Here is a 20,497-nt window from a genome sequence, read left to right as displayed (position 1 = left end):
ACTATTTAGTTAATAATAAACACTAGAGTAAAGAAAAAGGACACAACATCTACAAAGAAATAAGTCCAGAACAATTATTTCTTATGGGAAGGCCTCAAAGAAGCCAATTTTGAAGATTACATTATGTAACAATACAATTTTGACTTAATAAAATAAAGAAAAAGATGTCTACTCAACATCTGCAAAGAAGTATTTATATAAAGCAACAAAACTATGAAAGCTAATCCTAGAAGAGAAGGCGAAGAAGATCTTGATGAGAACATTAAATACACTACTTAGCAATTAATAAACACTACAGTAAAGAAAAAAGCAGCAACATCTACAAAGAAATAAGTCTAGAACAATTATTTCTTATAGCAAGGTCTCAAGGAAGCCAATTTTGAAGATGTTAAAATATATTATGTAAGAATACAATTTTAACTTAATAAAATAAAGAAAATGACAGCTACAAAGAAGTATTTGTTTAAGGTAGAACCAGGAAAGCTAACCCTAGAAGAGAAAACAAAGAAGAAATTGGTGAAGACATTAAATACATTATTTAGTTAATAATAAACACCAGAGTAAAGAAAAAGGACACAACATCTATAAAGAAATAAGTCCAGAACAATTATTTTTTATGGGAAGATATCAAAGAAGCCAATTTTGAAGATTACATTATGTAACAATACAATTTTGACTTAATAAAATAAAGAAAAAGATGTCTACTCAACAAGAACTTGGTGAAGACATTAAATATAGTACAAAGGATACTTCATACAGATTTGAAGTTAAAATGTAAAAAAGTTATATAATTAACGTGAATAAACGATTTCATAAATAAAAATATTATATCACAATATAAACTTAAGAGGACAGTATTAAAAACTTATACTATAAATTGAGAATTTTAAATACCATTTTTTTATATTAAAATCATCAAAATGTTAAATCTAAAATAGTCTTAATAATTAAACAAATACTACACAACATTTGTAGATAATTTTATGATTTTATTAAAAATATTGGAAAAGTATAGATTTTAACTTTAGAATATTTCATTCATTTATATTGAATTTATCAAACTTTTACAAAGTAGAATATTACAAATGATTTAAGTCTACATAGAATTTTATAGAAAACATTGACATGTTTTTTAAATAATATTTAAAATAATTTAACATAACTGTTTGAAATTTTGATTTAAATTTAAAAAAATATTATTACGTAATTAAATACAGATAAATAAATATTATTTAGTACTATAATTTTAAATATAAAAATCTAACAACTAAAAATAATATGATTAATCGTAATTTATATTATCTAAACTACAACAAATCAATATTTACACATTAAAATTGAGTAATTTAATATGATGTCTAATTACAAATTACAAACAGAATTCAATCAAAATACCACATTTATCATCTCCATATTCATATTGCACAATCAAGACACTATTTCCTAAATCGTGATCACCGCCATCGACGCCAACATTAATTCAATTTTCCACGAAAACCAAATATAGAACGGCCGGATTAACCGACGCAGCATCCGCACAAAGAAACAAACAATTTTCGTGTCATTAACTGTTTCCACAGTCTTTCCCACCTTTCCATCTCGTCCACGTTTTCGAATCGTTAATCCAGATGAGCGTGACGAAAATAGAAAAATCGCCGTGACCGTCAGCGGATTTCTTTGTGTGCATCATCCAGAAAAATCCCCGCCAAACAACCAACCCCCCGGAGGCCGATCACATAAAGTAAATAACCAACGGCACGTCCGGTCGCACCGAATGCGCATTTTTCACGCTTCCGACAACGTAAATGATTCGAGGGGATCGTGCAACAAGACGCGGGGTACGAAAAACCGACGAGGAGGAGAACGTTTGTGTTTGCGTACCAAAAAATCCGACACGAACGGTACGGGATTTCATTTTTGTTCGCGTTTTTTAGTAAATATACATATCCCCGTTCGAACTGTCGACGTGGTTTATTAAAAATGTTCAGACGGTTTATTTTTTTGGTTTTAATTAATTTAAACTCACCCCTAAGTCCTGGAACGAATCCGGGATGAACCTGTAAACAAAATTGTCGGGTTAATTGCAGTTCGTACTGTTTGATGTTGTATGATCGTTTTTAAATAAGTATTATTTGTGTTTTTAATCTGACTTATCGGTGATAAGATTTGGCTAATATTGACAAAAGATGTTCACAAATATTGTTTGGTACAATGGGTCTTTAAATTGGTAAAAGTTAGAAAAGAAAGCAACTTCTGGATGGATAAAAACACCAAGGACTTAGTAAATGAATGAGGATGAAGTCTAGAACATTTATTTTTTATGAGGAGGTCCCTAAGAAGCCCAATTTGATTATGTTAAAATATATTATGTATGAATAAATTGTATAATTAAATAAAATAAAGAAAAAGATGGGTACTCAACAGCTACAATGAAGTATTTATTTAAAGTAAAAGAACCAGGAAAGATAATCCTGGAAGAGAAGACGAAGAAGAACTTGCTAATCCTGGAAGAGAAGACGAAGATGAACTTGGTGAGGATATTAAATACTCTAGTCAGTAATTAATAAACACTAGAATAAAGAACAAGGCCAACAACATCTACAAAGAAATAAGTCTAGAACAATTATTTCTTATGGAAAGGTACCAAAGAAGCCAATTTTAAAGATGTTAAAACACATTAGTTAGGAAAACAATTTTGACTTAGTAAAATAAAGAAAAAGATAGTTACTCAACATCTGGAAAGAAGTATTTGTTTAAAGCAACAGAACCAGGAAAGCTAATCCTGGAAGAGAATATGAAGAGGAAATTGATGAGGATATTAAATACTCTAGTCAGTAATTAATAAACACTAGAGTAAAGAACAAGGCCAACAACATCTACAAAGAAATAAGTCTAGAACAATTATTTCTTATGGAAAGGTCCCAAAGAAGCCAATTTTAAAGATGTTAAAATACATTAGAGAGGAAAAGAATTTTGACTTAATAAAATAAAGAAAAAGATGGTTACTCAACATCTGGAAAGAAGTATTTGTTTAAAGCAACAGAACCAGGAAAGCTAATCCTGGAAGAGAATATGAAGAGGAAATTGATGAGGATATTAGTTAGTAATTAATAAACACTAGGTTAAAGAACAAGGCCAACAACATCTACAAAGAAATAAGTCTAGAACAATTATTTCTTATGGAAAGGTCCCAAAGAAGCCAATTTTAAAGATGTTAAAATACATTAGAGAGGAAAAGAATTTTGACTTAATAAAATAAAGAAAAAGATGGTTACTCAACATCTGGAAAGAAGTATTTGTTTAAAGCAACAGAACCAGGAAAGCTAATCCTGGAGGAGAATATGAAGAGGAAATTGATGAGGATATTAGTCAGTAATTAATAAATACTAGAATAAAGAACAAGGCCAACAACATCTACAAAGAAATAAGTCTAGAACAATTATTTCTTATGGAAAGGTCCCAAAGAAGCCAATTTTAAATATGTTAAAATACATTAGAGAGGAAAACAATTTTGACTTAATAAAATAAAGAAAAAGATGGTTACTCAACATCTGGAAAGAAGTATTTGTTTAAAGCAACAGAACCAGGAAAGCTAATCCTGGAAGAGAAGACGAAGAGGAATTTGAGGACGACATTAAATACTCTAGTTAGTAATTAATAAACACTAGAGTAAAAAATAAAGCCAGCAACATCTATAACGAAAAAAGTCTCGAACAATTATTTCTTATGGAAAGATCTCAAAGAAGGCAATTTTGAAGTTGTTAAAATTCAGTATGTAAAAATACTATTTGATTTTAATAAAATAAAGAAAATAGTATTTATTTAAAGCAACAGAAACAGAAAAGTTAATCGTAGAAGAACTTGGTGAGGACTTTAAATACACCACTTAGTAATTAATAAACATTAGAGGAAAGAAAATGCTAAAATAAAGCAATTTATCAATATTATATAGTATCAATTTATTTTAGATTAGACTAAATTAAAATCATTTATAGAAAGAAAGAAAGAAAGATCTAAAAAAGCTAATATTCAAAAAGCTCTCAGAGAAGATGTGGATATTTCTCTAGAGAGGATAAAATATAAAATAATTTTTAAATGAAAAAACAAAGACATCTGTATATTCTATAAAGTATTAAAGAAGAAGAAGTATTAAACAATTGCGAAAAATAACACCAAACAAATTAAGTTGGTACCACGTTAAAACCTAGCAACGTCTATCAACAGCTCTACATCAAACTTAGATCCTTACTTGCTCATTCTGAAACAGTCCGCCCGATATGCAGTTTCTGAGACGCATCGCCAGCAGATTTCCGCCAATTGGTACCGTTCGCAACGCACCGCTAGCCACCAAACCGAAGGGTGAGTCCACCTACAACGATTTACCCCAGCCCCTGTGCCCATGGCAGAAATACTACGACCGCGACCAGCGCGACCAGAACGGCCACCTGATATTCGGCTTGTCCCTCTTCCTGTTCACGCTCCTGTTCGGGAAGCTGTGCGGCCTGTTCCGCACCTACAACGACATCCCCGAGTGCGTCCCCGATAGAAACTACTACGGAACTACCAAATAATTGTTTGATGTATCCGATGTAGCAATAAATCCGTTCGTTATAACATTGAATGTTGTTTAATTCATCCCCCACCCAAAACCGTAGGTTGTCAATTTTTGACGTTTTTCGCCCATTGACAGGATGCAGTACCTGAGAACGATCCGCAAACGTGCCCTCGATTTCGTGCCCAAGGCCAATTTGTACGGGGGAATACCAGCCGTGACGACCTACAACGATCTGCCGCAGCCGCAGCCCGACTGGCGGAAGCACTACGACGCCGATCAGCGTTTGCAGAACGCACATCTTCTGCTGGGCGTCACCATGCTGGCCGGCACCATCGTCGTAGGTAAGATGACCGGTATGTTCGAGTTCCACGACGACATTCCCGAGTGCATGCCGGAGGAGAATTGCTACCAGGACTACAAGAAATGATTTTGACTTTTATACTATTCATATTTTTACTTGATCCGATCTAATTAAATATATTATTGACAGTAAATTACGGTTTTATTAATTCATCCTTGTTTTTGGGTCCCTATTTTGAGTTTTGGCTGAGCTAATGATGAAGCTGTAGCTTCTTCAGAACATTTCCTGCCGAAAATTGGCATAAAACTATATGATAACCTTCAATAAACGACTAAATTTTTGGATTTTATGTTATTTGTTTCACCCTAACCTAACAAATTTTTGACAATAAGACAATATGTCATGATACACATATCATTGCATATTGTTGGTTTCTTTTTGTCTTAGCACGAGGCTCTCAAGGACATGTCGATGGAACTAGTAGTAGCACCTTTAGGTCCTTCAGAACATTTCCTGCCGAAAATATGTCTAAAAGTATATGGTAACCTTCAATAAATAACTAAATTTTTGGATTTTATGTTATTTGTTTCACCCTAACCTAACAAATTTTTGACATAAGACAATATGTCATGATACACACATCATTGGGTATTGTTGGTTTCTTTTTGTCTTAGCACGAGGCTCTCAAGGACATGTCGATGGAACTAGTAGTAGCACCTTTAGGTCCTTCAGAACATTTCCTGCCGAAAATATGTCTAAAAGTATATGGTAACCTTCAATAAATGACTAAATTTTTGAATTTTATGTTATTTGTTTCACCCTAACCTAACAAATTTTTGACAATAAGACAATATGTCATGATACACATATCATTGCATATTGTTGGTTTCTTTTTGTCTTAGCACGAGGCTCTCAAGGACATGTCGATGGAACTAGTAGTAGCACCTTTAGGTCCTTCAGAACATTTCCTGCCGAAAATATGTCTAAAAGTATATGGTAACCTTCAATAAATAACTAAATTTTTGGACTTTATGTTATTTGTTTCACCCTAACCTAACAAATTTTTGACAATAAGACAATATGTCATGATACACACATCATTGGGTATTGTTGGTTTCTTTTTGTCTTAGCACGAGGCTCTCAAGGACATGTCGATGGAACTAGTAGTAGCACCTTTAGGTCCTTCAGAACATTTCCTGCCGAAAATATGTCTAAAAGTATATGGTAACCTTCAATAAATAACTAAATTTTTGGATTTTATGTTATTTGTTTCACCCTAACCTAACAAATTTTTGACAATAAGACAATATGTCATGATACACACATCATTGGGTATTGTTGGTTTCTTTTTGTCTTAGCACGAGGCTCTCAAGGACATGTCGATGGAACTAGTAGTAGCACCTTTAGGTCCTTCAGAACATTTCCTGCCGAAAATATGTCTAAAAGTATATGGTAACCTTCAATAAATAACTAAATTTTTGGATTTTATATTATTTGTTTCACCCTAACCTAACAAATTTTTGACAATAAGACATATGTCATGATTCACATGTCATTGGATGTTGTTAGTTTCTTTTTGTCTTAGCACGAGGCTCTCAAGGAGATGTCGATGGAACTAGTAGTAGGATCCATCCAGTTCTTCTTCAGGAGTTTCCTGCTGGCAAACTGCCTGAAATCTTGTCGGAAGAGAACTGCTACCAGAGGTTCAATAAATGACTTTAACTTGTGAATAATCGACGCTTTTACTTGTTTCCTCCCAACCCAATATATTAATGACAGTAAATTCTTTAATATTCATATGCCATTGGTAATTGTTGGTTTCTTTTTGTCTTAGCAAGAAGCACTCAAGGAGATGTCTATAGAACTAGTTCTGTGATCCATCCAGTTCTTTTTCAGGAGTTTCCTGCTGGCAAACTGCCTGAAATCATGCCGAAGGAAAACTGCTACCAATGGTTCAATAAATAACTTTAACTTGTAAATAATTAATGTTTTTACCTGTTTCCTCCCAACCAAATATATTATTGACAGTAAATTATGGCTTTAATATTCATATGTTATTGGTTATTGTTGGTTTCATTTTGTCTTAGCACGAAGCTCTCAAGGAGATGTCGATGGAACTAGTTCTGGCATCCATCCAGTTCTTTTTCAGGAGTTTCCTGCTGGCAAACTGCCTGAAAGCATGCCGGAGGAGAACTGCTACCAGAGGTTCAATAAATGACTTTAACTTGTAAATAATCGATGTTTTTACTTGTTTCCTCCCAACCAAATATATTATTGACAGTAAATTATGGCTTTAATATTCATATGACATTGGTTATTGTTGGTTTCTCTTTGTCTTAGCACGAAGCTTTCAAGGAGATGTCGATGGAATTAGTTCTGGGATCCATCCAGTTCTTCTTCAGGAGTTTCCTGCCGGCAAACTGCCTGAAATCATGCCGGAGGAGAACTGCTACGAGAGGTTCAATAAATTACTTTAACTTGTAAATAATCGACGCTTTTACTTGTTTCCTCCCAACCAAATATATTATTGTCAGTAAATTATGGTTTTAATATTCATATGTCATTGGTTATTGTTGGTTTCTTTTTGTCTTAGCTCGAAGCTTTCAAGATGTCGATGAAACTAGTTCTGGCATCCATCCAGTTCTTCTTCAAGAGTTTCCTGCTGGCAAACTGCCTGAAATCATGTCGGAAGAGAACTGCTACCAGGGGTTTAATAAATAACTTTAACTTGAAAATAACCGATGTTTTTACTTCTTTCGTCCCAACCAAATATATTATTGACAGTAAATTATGGCTTTAATATTCATATGCCATTGGTTGTTGTTGGTTTCTTTTTGTCTTAGCACGAAGCTCTCAAGGAGATGTCGATGGAACTAGTTCTGGCATCCATCCAGTTCTTTTTCAGGAGTTTCCTGCTGGCAAACTGCCTGAAAGCATGCCATTGGAGAACTGCTACCAGAGGTTCAATAAATGATTTAGCTTGTAAATAATCGATGTTTTTACTTGTTTCCTCCTAACCAAATATATTATTGACAGTAAATTATGGCTTTAATATTCATATGTCATTGGTTATTGTTGGTTTCTCTTTGTCTTAGCACGAAGCTTTCAAGGAGATGTCGATGGAATTAGTTCTGGGATCCATCCAGTTCTTCTTCAGGAGTTTCCTGCTGGCAAACTGCCTGAAATCATGCCGGAGGAGAACTGCTACGTGAGGTTCAATAAATTACTTTAACTTCTAAATAATCGATGCTTTTACTTGTTTCCTCCCAACCAAATATATTATTGACAGTAAATTATGGCTTTAATATTCATATGCCATTGGTTTTTGTTGGTTTCTTTTTGTCTTAGCACGAAGCTCTCAAGGAGATGTCGATGGAACTAGTTCTGGCATCCATCCAGTTCTTCTTCAGGAGTTTCCTGCTGGCAAACTGCCTGAAATCATGTCGGAAGAGAACTGCTACCAGGGTTCAATAAATAACTTTAACTTGAAAATAATCGATGTTTTTACTTGTTTCCTCCCAACCAAATATATTATTGACAGTAAATTATGGCTTTAATATTCATATGCCATTGGTTATTGTTGGTTTCTTTTTGTCTTAGCACGAAGCTCTCAAGGAGATGTCGATGGAACTAGTTCTGGGATCCATCCAGTTCTTCTTCAGGAGTTTCCTGCTGGCAAACTGCCTGAAATCATGTCGGAAGAGAACTGCTACCAGGGGTTCAATAAATAACTTTAACTTGAAAATAATCGATGTTTTTACTTGTTTCGTCTCAACCAAATATATTATTGACAGTAAATTATGGCTTTAATATTCATATGTCATTGGTTATTGTTGGTTTCTCTTTGTCTTAGCACGAAGCTTTCAAGGAGATGTCGATGGAATTAGTTCTGGGATCCATCCAGTTCTTCTTGAGGAGTTTCCTGCTGGCAAACTGCCTGAAATCATGTCTGGGGAGAACCGCTACAAGAGGTTCAATAAATGACTTTAACTTGTAAATAATCGACGCTTTTACTTGTTTCCTCCCAACCAAATATATTATTGTCAGTAAATTATGGTTTTAATATTCATATGTCATTGGTTATTGTTGGTTTCTTTTTGTCTTAGCTCGAAGCTTTCAAGATGTCGATGAAACTAGTTCTGGCATCCATCCAGTTCTTCTTCAAGAGTTTCCTGCTGGCAAACTGCCTGAAATCATGTCGGAAGAGAACTGCTACCAGGGGTTTAATAAATAACTTTAACTTGAAAATAACCGATGTTTTTACTTCTTTCGTCCCAACCAAATATATTATTGACAGTAAATTATGGCTTTAATATTCATATGCCATTGGTTGTTGTTGGTTTCTTTTTGTCTTAGCACGAAGCTCTCAAGGAGATGTCGATGGAACTAGTTCTGGCATCCATCCAGTTCTTTTTCAGGAGTTTCCTGCTGGCAAACTGCCTGAAAGCATGCCATTGGAGAACTGCTACCAGAGGTTTAATAAATGATTTAGCTTGTAAATAATCGATGTTTTTACTTGTTTCCTCCCAACCAAATATATTATTGACAGTAAATTATGGCTTTAATATTCATATGTCATTGGTTATTGTTGGTTTCTCTTTGTCTTAGCACGAAGCTTTCAAGGAGATGTCGATGGAATTAGTTTTGGGATCCATCCAGTTCTTCTTTAAGAGTTTCCTGCTGGCAAACTGCCTGAAATCATGCCGAAAGAGAACTGCTACCAGAGGTTCGATAAATAACTTTAACTTGTAAAAAATCCATGTTTTTACTTGTTTCCTCCCAACCATATATATTATTGTCAGTAAATTATGGCTTTAATATGCATATGCTATTGGTTATTGTTGGTTTCTTCATGTCTTAGCACAAAGCTCTCAAGGAGATGTCGATGGAACTAGTTCTGGCATCCATCCAGTTCTTCTTCAGGAGTTTCCTGCTGGCAAACTGCCTGAAATCATGCCGTTGGAGAACTGCTACTAGAGATTCAATAAATGACTTTAACTTGTAAATAATCAATCGATGGAACTAATAGTAGTACCCAACTAATTCTTCTTCAGGATATTCCTGCTGGCAACCTGCCTGACATCTTGGCTGAGATGTGAAAACTAAGTACACAAATATCACCGAGTTTTTGACACAAACCCAAAGTGAATTCGTCACCTTCCAATCAGACTACTTCCACACATAAACCGTTGCTTCCGTCACCCAGGACAAAAGTTCAAATCAACCATCATCTCCATTACCAATTCAAAACCGCAAATTTGCGGAAGCAAATTGGGTCTCATGCATTATTAATTGCCGCACATTTTTGTCGTATTTTTTTTTTTTCACGTAGTCTCATGTTTTATGTGTCGTCGACCGAAAATAGACTTGTAAATTTTTCCGCCAAAAGCGACTAAAGGTCAACGTTTTCGCACCAAACGATTCGCAATCGCTTTCGTGGACGCCAAAAGCCAAAAATGTAAAAAAATAAAAAGGAAACAACAAGGCAGTAAATCAGAAAACAATCGTCCATTTTTATCGCGTGTTTACCTCGATTTATCGCGTCGTTTTGTTCCCGTTATGCCGAATGGTGCTTTGGTTTTCCATTGTGATATTTAACATTGATCGGATAATTGTTGTTTAAAGCGTGGGCGGAGTTTCGTAATTTTCTTGCCGTTTTATATTCTTTTAGAAAAGCAAACTTACTGCACACGGTTCTAATATTGGATTGATTATTTATAAATTTATTGATTTGGTTTTTGTACCTTTATAAGCTTATTCAAAGGTTTAATATTTATTCACATTTAATTAGGTTAACTGACATCTTCATGTTGATCATTAAATATTTAACTTAATTTACATGGTTTAATATTATTAGACTTAATCATTATTTCCTATAATACAAATATGATAAAAAAAAGAATCTCCTCTTTTATCTTATCTCATAAACTTTACTTAATGTTTGAACAAACTCGTCAAATGATCCTTTGGGTGCAATACTGATAAAAAAAGTAGGACAGTCTTATTTTATCTCAATTTTATCTCTTAAATATTTAAATTTATAGGTTACTGTCTAGGATTTTAAATAAAGGGATTTCTTTAAAAAAAGTCTTCCCTAGAAATCTCTAGAAGATTTAACAGATTAAACTTCTAATATCTTATCTTCTATATTTCATCTTTATAAGAAACTTTACTTAACTATTAAATATTGATTCTTCTGTCACAATAATGACAACGAAAAAGTGATGTATAGATATCATCTAAGAATTAAACACATTTCTAGAATAATTTTTTAGAATTTGGAACTTGTTAAATTTTGTACAATAAATCTTTTCATTGAAGAACTTCTTTAAACTTGGACGATGTCATAAATATTCTAAAATAAATGTGGTTTCCATTTAGAAAATATTGGTAAATATCATCTTGATAATACGATCTGAGAACTTAATTTTATGTTTAAACACACTGTTAAATGACTCATTACTTACTAAAATGATAAGATAAGAGTAAAAAGCAGACATATTTTATCTTCCAAGGATTCAAGATGTAATTTAACACACTTTCAGAAGTTATTCTTTAGAGTTTTAATCTAAAATGTGTTTTGGTTTAACAGATTTATTAAATGTTACTCCTTCTATAGCAATAATGATAAGACCAGTTCTAGAATGTAAGTCAGTTCCAACGTTTCTAGATTTTAACTTGGAAGGAATCAAGAAGTGATCTAACAAATTTATTAGAAACTCCTCTTTAGAATTTGAAACTTAAACCACTTTAAGTTACAATAAATCTTCTCATTTAGGTATTAAGAAAGTGGGAAGTGTTGTTTAAAGAGTTATTTTCTTGAAGCACTTCTTTAAAAGGTTTAAAATTTATTTTAGAAGTTATCATGAATATGTAGAAATAAACATGGCTTCCATTTAGAAAATATTGGAAAACTGTTAATCTTAATCCTACTTTATGAAAACTTCAGTTCATATTTAAACAGGCTGTTAAATGATGCTCCATCAGTGATGATAATGATAAGTCAAGAGTGAAAAACAGGTTTATTTTATATTCCAGGGATTTAAGATGTAGTTGAACACACTCCTAGAAGTTACTCTTTACAATTTTTAACTGTAACGAGTTTTTATATTCTTATTTGTCTTTTAACAGACTTACTAACTGTTACTCTTTCTGAAGCAACAATTATAAGACCAGTTCTAGATCGAAAATCAGATCTATCACTTACTGGATCTGGATTTTATCTTGGAAAGAAACAAGAACACACTTCTTAGAAGTTACTCTTTAAAATTTGAAATTTAAAGTAGTTTCTTACGATAAATCTTCTCATTCAGGTATTAAGAAAGTGGGAAGTGTTACTTGAAGAGTTGTTTTATTGAAGTACTTCTTTAAAAGGTTTAAAATTTATTTTAGAAGTTATCATGAATATGTAGAAATAAACATGGCTTCCATTTAGAAAATATTGGAAAACTGTTAATCTTAATCCTACTTTATGAAAACTTCAGTTCATATTTAAACAGGCTGTTAAATGATGCTCCATCAGTGATGATAATGATAAGTCAAGAGTGAAAAACAGGTTTATTTTATATTCCAGGGATTTAAGATGTAGTTGAAGTTACTCTTTAGAATTTTTAACTGTAACGAGTTTTTATCTTCTTATTTGTCTTTTAACAGACTTATTAAATGGTACTCTTTCTGAAGCAACAATTATAAGACCAGTTCTAGATCGAAAATCAGATCTATCACTTACTGGATCTGGATTTTATCTTGGAAAGAAACAAGAACACACTTCTTAGAAGTTACTCTTTAGAATTTGAGATTTATAGTGGTTTCTTACAAAAAATCTTCTCATTCAGGTATTAAGAAAGTGGGAAGTGTTACTTGAAGAGTTGTTTTCTTGAAGAACTTCTCTAAAAGGTTTAAAATTTATTTTAGAAGTTATCATGAATATGTAGAAATAAACATGGCTTCCATTTAGAAAATATTGGAAAACTGTTAATCTTAATCCTACTTTATGAAAACTTCAGTTCATATTTAAACAGGCTGTTAAATGATGATCCATCAGTGACAATAATGATAAGTCAAGAGTGAAAAACAGGTTTATTTTATCTTCCAAGGATTTAAGATGTAGTTGAACACACTCCTAGAAGTTACTCTTTAGAATTTTTAACTGTAACGAGTTTTTATCTTCTTATTTGTCTTTTAACAGACTTACTAACTGTTACTCTATCTGAAGCAATAATTATTAGACCAGTTCCAGATCGGAAATCAGATCTATCACTTCGGGATTTTATCTTGGAAGGAAACAAGAACACACTTCTTAGAAGTTACTCTTTAGAATTTGAGATTTATAGTGGTTTCTTACAAAAAATCTTCTCATTCAGGTATTAAGAAAGTGGGAAGTGTTACTTGAAGAGTTGTTTTCTTGAAGAACTTCTCTAAAAGGTTTAAAATTTATTTTAGAAGTTATCATGAATATGTAGAAATAAACATGGCTTCCATTTAGAAAATATTGGAAAACTGTTAATCTTAATCCTACTTTATGAAAACTTCAGTTCATATTTAAACAGGCTGTTAAATGATGATCCATCAGTGACAATAATGATAAGTTAAGAGTGAAAAACAAGTTTATTTTATCTTCCAGGGATTTAAGATGTAGTTGAACACACTCCTAGAAGTTACTCTTTAGAATTTTTAACTGTAACGAGTTTTTATCTTCTTATTTGTCTTTTAACAGACTTACTAACTGTTACTCTTTCTGAAGCAACAATTATAAGACCAGTTCTAGATCGAAAATCAGATCTATCACTTACTGGATCTGGATTTTATCTTGGAAAGAAACAAGAACACACTTCTTAGAAGTTACTCTTTAGAATTTGAGATTTATAGTGGTTTCTTACAAAAAATCTTCTCATTCAGGTATTAAGAAAGTGGGAAGTGTTACTTGAAGAGTTGTTTTCTTGAAGAACTTCTCTAAAAGGTTTAAAATTTATTTTAGAAGTTATCATGAATATGTAGAAATAAACATGGCTTCCATTTAGAAAATATTGGAAAACTGTTAATCTTAATCCTACTTTATGAAAACTTCAGTTCATATTTAAACAAGCTGTTAAATGATGCTCCATCAGTGATGATAATGATAAGTCAAGAGTGAAAAACAGGTTTATTTTATCTTCCAAGGATTTAAGATGTAGTTGAACACACTCCTAGAAGTTACTCTTTAGAATTTTTAACTGTAACGAGTTTTTATCTTCTTATTTGTCTTTTAACAGACTTACTAACTGTTACTCTTTCTGGAGCAACAATTATAAGACCAGTTCTAGATCGGAAATCAGATCTATCACTTCGGGATTTTATTTTGGAAGGAAACAAGAACACACTTCTTAGAAGTTACTCTTTAAAATTTGAAATTTAAAGTGGTTTCTTACAATAAATCTTCTCATTCAGGTATTAAGAAAGTGGGAAGTGTTACTTGTAGAGTTATTTTATTGAAGTTCTTTAAAAGGTTTAAAATTTATTTTAGAAGTTATCCTGAATATGTAGAAATAAACATGGTTTCCATTTAGAAAATATTGGTAAACTGTTAATCTTAATCCTACTTTATGAAAACTTTAGTTCATATTTAAACAAGCTGTTAAATGATGCTCCATCAGTGACAATAATGATAAGTCAAGAGTGAAAAACAGGTTTATTTTATCTTTCAAGGATTTAAGACGTAGTTGAACACACTCCTAGAAATTACTCTTTATAGTTTTTAACTATAACTAGATTTTATCTTCTAATTTGTCTTTTAACAGACCTACAAAATATTACTCTATCTATATCAATAATGATAAGACCAGTTCTATCCACTCTATTTCTTCTGAACTTTATCTTGGAAGGAAACAAGAAGTGATCTAAGGAACTTCATAGAAGTTATTCTTTTTACTCTTAAGAATTTGAAGTTTAGAAGATAGTGAGATGCGTTGCTTGAAGGGACTTTTTCCTGAAGAACACCTTTAAAAGGATTAAAATTTAAATTACATCCTACTTTCTCAAAACTTCAGTTCATATTTAAACAGACTGTTAAATGATAATCCATAAGTTTTAATAACGATAAGACAAGAGAGAAAAGCAGGATTACTTTACTTGCAGGTTTCAGGATTCTTTAGAGCTTTGCATTGAAAGAAAGTTTCCTCTTTTGATGTGTGGTTTTGTTATACTTGTTATAATAATAATAATAATAATAAAAGTGCACCACAATGAAAATCAGTCGTATTATCTAGATTTTATCTACGAATCTTTTTAAGATAAAGTTTAACACATTCCTTTGAAGTATTTTTTTTAATTTTTCTGTAAAAATACTCAATGTATATAAAAAAAACTGAACGTCTTGTTGGAGTAGTTCTGTTGATGTTACACAAAATTTTGTTTGCTTTAATAAAAAATTTATCAAAAAGAATCCATTTCCTTTATGGTACGTGAAAAGTATTCGAACACAAACGTTTCCATGCACAAACACAAACAATCTTTGTTCGAAATGTTTATGCATTTAATTAGCATTATTGGCACAAAATAAAAATTCATGTATTCCCTTTCGGGGACGCACAATCAACCGGTCATTACGAACCCGTTGAGAAAATGTCAAAATACAAAATGCATTATGTAAATACGGCCACATAATCAATTCCACACGTACTGAATGAATCGATTTGAAATTGTAAATAGCCGTCTAACTGTTGTGTTCGCGTCGAGTTTACCGTTCGCATACAGGACGACCCGAAACACGGCGAAATCATCGTGCGGCCCCGATGGCCAACAACCACAACGGCCCCATTGGAATCGATACGTCCGAAATGTGGCGGCACCGAGGGGGGTGATTTCAACCCCTGGACGCGTCCGCCTTTTTTCGAAGGACATCTTGTCCCCGGTAATTTGTCACTTTTTGTTCTGCGAATGCGTCGAGGGGTTGGTCCGTTTTTGTTTCGGGGACCCGTGTGCACGTTGCATCGTCCTTTGTTCGACGGTCAACTTGTAAAATCAACGTACAATGCCGTTCAATGATCGATTTGTCTTTAATGACAAAACTCACCAAAAGTATTATGGCCTGTGCAATTTGAGATGCGATACCGAATTGTGACTATAAAAAGTATCTAAAATTTGAGAATGAATCAAATTTATTAAAGACCCTCTTTAGACTTATTAAATAAATTAAAAATGCTTCCAATTCAGTAATAAAATTTTCTTTAAAAGTTTAAGAACTAATCTAAATCTTAACATCTAAATATTTATCTCTGAAAAAAATATAATTGAATCTACTAAAAATATCAAGGAGTACTAGTGATATTCAAATACGGTTAATTTTTAAAATTAGTTTGACTTATGAACTGTATTTTTTAAATTTTTATGGTCGCTTCGTCAGAATTCATTTTTTAAAAAAGAGAAGTATTGAAACAATAAAACTGTTCTTTGTCCTCTACTAAATTTGATTGGAGATTTCAAATATAATTGAAATTAGAGTCTATCAATTCATCAGAGTATTATTATTAGGTTTCTTCCTCTAAAACTACTTATAGTGATATTCAAGTACGATTATTTCTTTTCAGTAATTAATCTATATATATTGTATTTATGTCCTTTTTTTTGTTGTTTATAAGGAGAAGTATTGAAACAATTTTGAAAAAAATACAATTGTACCTACTAAAATTTGTAAAGTACTATTTGAAGCAACAAAAGTGTTTTTGACTCTCTTCAAAATTTGATTTGAGATTCCAAATATATCTGATAATAGTCTATATTTATTCATCAGCTTAACTTTTACTTATGGAAGATATAAGGCTTCTTCCTCAAGGAGTACTTCTAGTGATATTCAAGTACGATTACTTCTTGACAGTAATTAACTTATTATTGTATTTTCGTTCATTTTTATGGTTGTTTTGTCAGAATCTATTTTTAAACAAAGATTTACGGGGAGAAATATTGAAACAATTTTGAAAAAATTATAATTGTATCCACTTAAACTTGTAAAGTACCATTAGAAGCAATAAAACTGTCCTTGACTCTCTTCTAAATTTGATTTGAAATTTCAAATATATCTGATATTAGTATCAATTTTTCATCAGATTGAACTTTATATAGAAGATATTAGGTTTCTTCCTCAAAGAGTACTTCCAATGATATTCAAGTACGATTAAGTATTGACCGTAATTAACTTATTATTGTATTTTCGTCCATTTTTATGGTTGTTTCGCCTGAATCAATTTAAAAAAAAAACTTGTAAAGTACCATTTGATATTCAAGTACGATTAATTCTTGACCGTTATTAACTTATGGTTTGTATTTTCATAAATTTTTATGGTTGTTTCACCAAAACTCATTTTTTAAAAAGGTTTATAAGGAAATGTAATGATTTGATTAGAGATTTCTAACATATCTGATATTAGTCTCTATGTATTCATCAGATTAACCTTTACTTATAGAAGATATTGGGCATCTTCCTCAAAGAGTACTTCTAGTTATATTCAAATACGATTAATTCTTGACAGTAATTAACTTATATATTGTATTTTTATCTATTATTATGGTTGTTTGACCAGGTTCCATTTTAAAAAAAGGTTTACAACGACAAGTATCGAAACAATTTAAAAAATATATATATAATTGTACCTACTTAAACTTGTAAAGTACCAGTAATTAACTTATATATTGTATTTTTGTAAATTTGTATGGTTGTTTCGCCAGACACCATTTTATAAAGATGGTTTATAAGGAGAAGTATTGAAACACTTCTGAAAAATTGTTTATTGTATATACTAAAGACTTGTAAAGTACCATTTGAAGCAATGAATCGGTTCTTGACTCTCTTCTAAATTTGATTTGAGATTTCTAACATATCTGGTATTAGTCTCTATGTATTAATCAGATTAATCTTTACCTATAGAAGATAGCGGGCTTCTTCCTCAAAGAGTACTTCTAGTTATATTCAAATACGATTAATTCTTGACAGTAATTAACTTATATATTGTATTTTTATCCATTTTTATGATTGTTTGACCAGGTTCCATTTAAAAAAAGGTTTACAAAGACAAGTATTGAAACAATTTAAAAAATATATATAATTATACCTACTTAAACTTGTAAAGTACCAGTAATTAACTTATATATTGTATTTTTGTAAATTTGTATGGTTGTTTCGCCAGAAACCATTTTATAAAGATGATTTATAAAGAGAAGTATTGAAACACTTCTGAAAAATTGTTTATTGTATCTACTAAAGACTTGTAAAGTACCATTTGAAGCATTGAATCTGTTCTTGACTCTCTTCTAAAGTTGATTTGAGATTCCTAACATCTGATATTAGTCTCTATGTATTCATCAGATTAACCTTTACTTATAGAAGATATTGGGCTTCTTCCTCAAAGAGTACTTCTAGTTATATTCAAATACGATTAATTCTTGACAGTAATTAACTTATATATTGTATTTTTATCTATTATTATGGTTGTTTGACCAGGTTCCATTTTAAAAAAAGGTTTACAACGACAAGTATCGAAACAATTTAAAAAATATATATAATTGTACCTACTTAAACTTGTAAAGTACCAGTAATTAACTTATATATTGTATTTTTGTAAATTTGTATGGTTGTTTCGCCAGACACCATTTTATAAAGATGGTTTATAAGAAGAAGTATTGAAACACTTCTGAAAAATTGTTTATTGTATCTACTAAAGACTTATAAAGTACCATTTGAAGCAATGAATCGGTTCTTGACTCTCTTCTAAATTTGATTTGAAATTTCTAACATCTGATATTAGTCTCTATGTATTAATCAGATTAATCTTTACCTATAGAAGATAGCGGGCTTCTTCCTCAAAGAGTACTTCTAGTTATATTCAAATACGATTAATTCTTGACAGTAATTAACTTATATATTGTATTTTTATCCATTTTTATGATTGTTTGACCAGGTTCCATTTAAAAAAAGGTTTACAAAGACAAGTATTGAAACAATTTAAAAAATATATATAATTATACCTACTTAAACTTGTAAAGTACCAGTAATTAACTTATATATTGTATTTTTGTAAATTTGTATGGTTGTTTCGCCAGAAACCATTTTATAAAGATGATTTATAAAGAGAAGTATTGAAACACTTCTGAAAAATTGTTTATTGTATCTACTAAAGACTTGTAAAGTACCATTTGAAGCATTGAATCTGTTCTTGACTCTCTTCTAAAGTTGATTTGAGATTCCTAACATCTGATATTAGTCTCTATGTATTCATCAGATTAACCTTTACTTATAGAAGATATTGGGCTTCTTCCTCAAAGAGTACTTCTAGTTATATTCAAATACGATTAATTCTTGACAGTAATTAACTTATATATTGTATTTTTATCTATTATTATGGTTGTTTGACCAGGTTCCATTTTAAAAAAAGGTTTACAAAGACAAGTATTGAAATAATTTAAAAAATATATATAATTATACCTACTTAAACTTGTAAAGTACCAGTAATTAACTTATATATTGTATTTTTGTAAATTTGTATGGTTGTTTCGCCTGAAACCATTTTATAAAGATGATTTATAAAGAGAAGTATTGAAACACTTCTGAAAAATTGTTTATTGTATATACTAAAGACTTGTAAAGTACCATTTGAAGCAATGAATCGGTTCTTGACTCTCTTCTAAATTTGATTTGAGATTTCTAACATCTGATATTAGTCTCTATGTATTAATCAGATTAATCTTTACCTATAGAAGATAGTGGGCTTCTTCCTCAAAGAGTACTTCTAGTTATATTCAAATACGATTAATTCTTGACAGTAATTAACTTATATATTGTATTTTTATCCATTTTTATGATTGTTTGACCAGGTTCCATTTAAAAAAAAGGTTTACAAAGACAAGTATTGAAACAATTTAAAAAATATATATAATTATACCTACTTAAACTTGTAAAGTACCAGTAATTAACTTATATATTGTATTCTTGTAAATTTGTATGGTTGTTTCGCCAGACACCATTTTATAAAGATGGTTTATAAGGAGAAGTATTGAAACACTTCTGAAAAATTGTTTATTGTATCTACTAAAGACTTGTAAAGTACCATTTGAAGCAATGAATTTGTTCTTGACTCTCTTCTAAATTTGATTTGAGATTTCTAACATATCTGATATTAGTTTCTATGTATTCATCAGATTAACCTTTACTTATAGAAGATATTGGGCATCTTCCTCAAAGAGTACTTCTAGTTATATTCAAATACGATTAATTCTTGACAGTAATTAACTTATATATTGTATTTTTATCTATTATTATGGTTGTTTGACCAGGTTCCATTTTAAAAAAAGGTTTACAACGACAAGTATCGAAACAATTTAAAAAATATATATAATTGTACCTACTTAAACTTGTAAAGTACCAGTAATTAACTTATATATTGTATTTTTGCAAATTTGTATGGTTGTTTTACCAGAAACCATTTTATAAAGATGATTTATAAGGAGAAATATTGAAACATTTCTGAAAAATTGTTTATTGAATCTACTAAAGACTTGTAAAGTACCATTTGAAGCAATGAATCGGTTCTTGACACTCTTCTAAATTTGATTTGAGATTTCTAACATCTGATATTAGTCTCTATGTATTCATCAGATTAATCTTTACCTATAGA

General features: G+C 31.1%; 1 protein-coding gene and 3 long non-coding RNA genes across 4 annotated transcripts in view; 3 read left to right on the top strand and 1 right to left on the bottom strand.

Moving 5' to 3' along the window:
• The window catches only part of LOC126265822 (uncharacterized), an 84,926-nt gene that overhangs the window by 51,474 nt on the left and 12,955 nt on the right, over positions 1–20,497 (bottom strand). The window contains exon 2 of the long non-coding RNA XR_007548281.1: positions 2,027–2,057. This is a non-coding gene — a long non-coding RNA (uncharacterized LOC126265822). The remainder of the gene's footprint in view (positions 1–2,026; positions 2,058–20,497) is intronic.
• On the top strand, positions 4,672–5,009 carry LOC126265820 (uncharacterized). The gene has a single exon (XM_049968648.1). It carries the CDS (start codon positions 4,692–4,694, stop codon positions 4,980–4,982), a length of 291 nt encoding a protein of 96 aa, XP_049824605.1. The 5' UTR covers positions 4,672–4,691; the 3' UTR covers positions 4,983–5,009.
• On the top strand, positions 5,917–8,096 carry LOC126265821 (uncharacterized). The gene is made up of 3 exons (XR_007548280.1): positions 5,917–6,308; positions 6,691–7,136; positions 7,952–8,096. It is a non-coding gene; the product is annotated as an uncharacterized LOC126265821 (long non-coding RNA).
• LOC126265823 (uncharacterized) lies at positions 17,242–19,209 on the top strand. The gene is made up of 3 exons (XR_007548282.1): positions 17,242–17,428; positions 17,889–18,345; positions 18,802–19,209. It is a non-coding gene; the product is annotated as an uncharacterized LOC126265823 (long non-coding RNA).

The sequence above is a fragment of the Aethina tumida genome, chromosome 6, assembly GCF_024364675.1.
Source record: "Aethina tumida isolate Nest 87 chromosome 6, icAetTumi1.1, whole genome shotgun sequence".
Classification (NCBI taxonomy): Eukaryota; Metazoa; Arthropoda; class Insecta; order Coleoptera; family Nitidulidae; genus Aethina; species Aethina tumida.
This window is presented reverse-complemented; position numbering and strand designations above follow the sequence as displayed.

What these genes read in the sequence shown, in the direction of transcription:
- LOC126265820 (XM_049968648.1), top strand. Translation starts at nt 4,692, where the DNA reads ATGCAGTACCTGAGAACGATCCGCAAACGTGCCCTCGATTTCGTGCCC.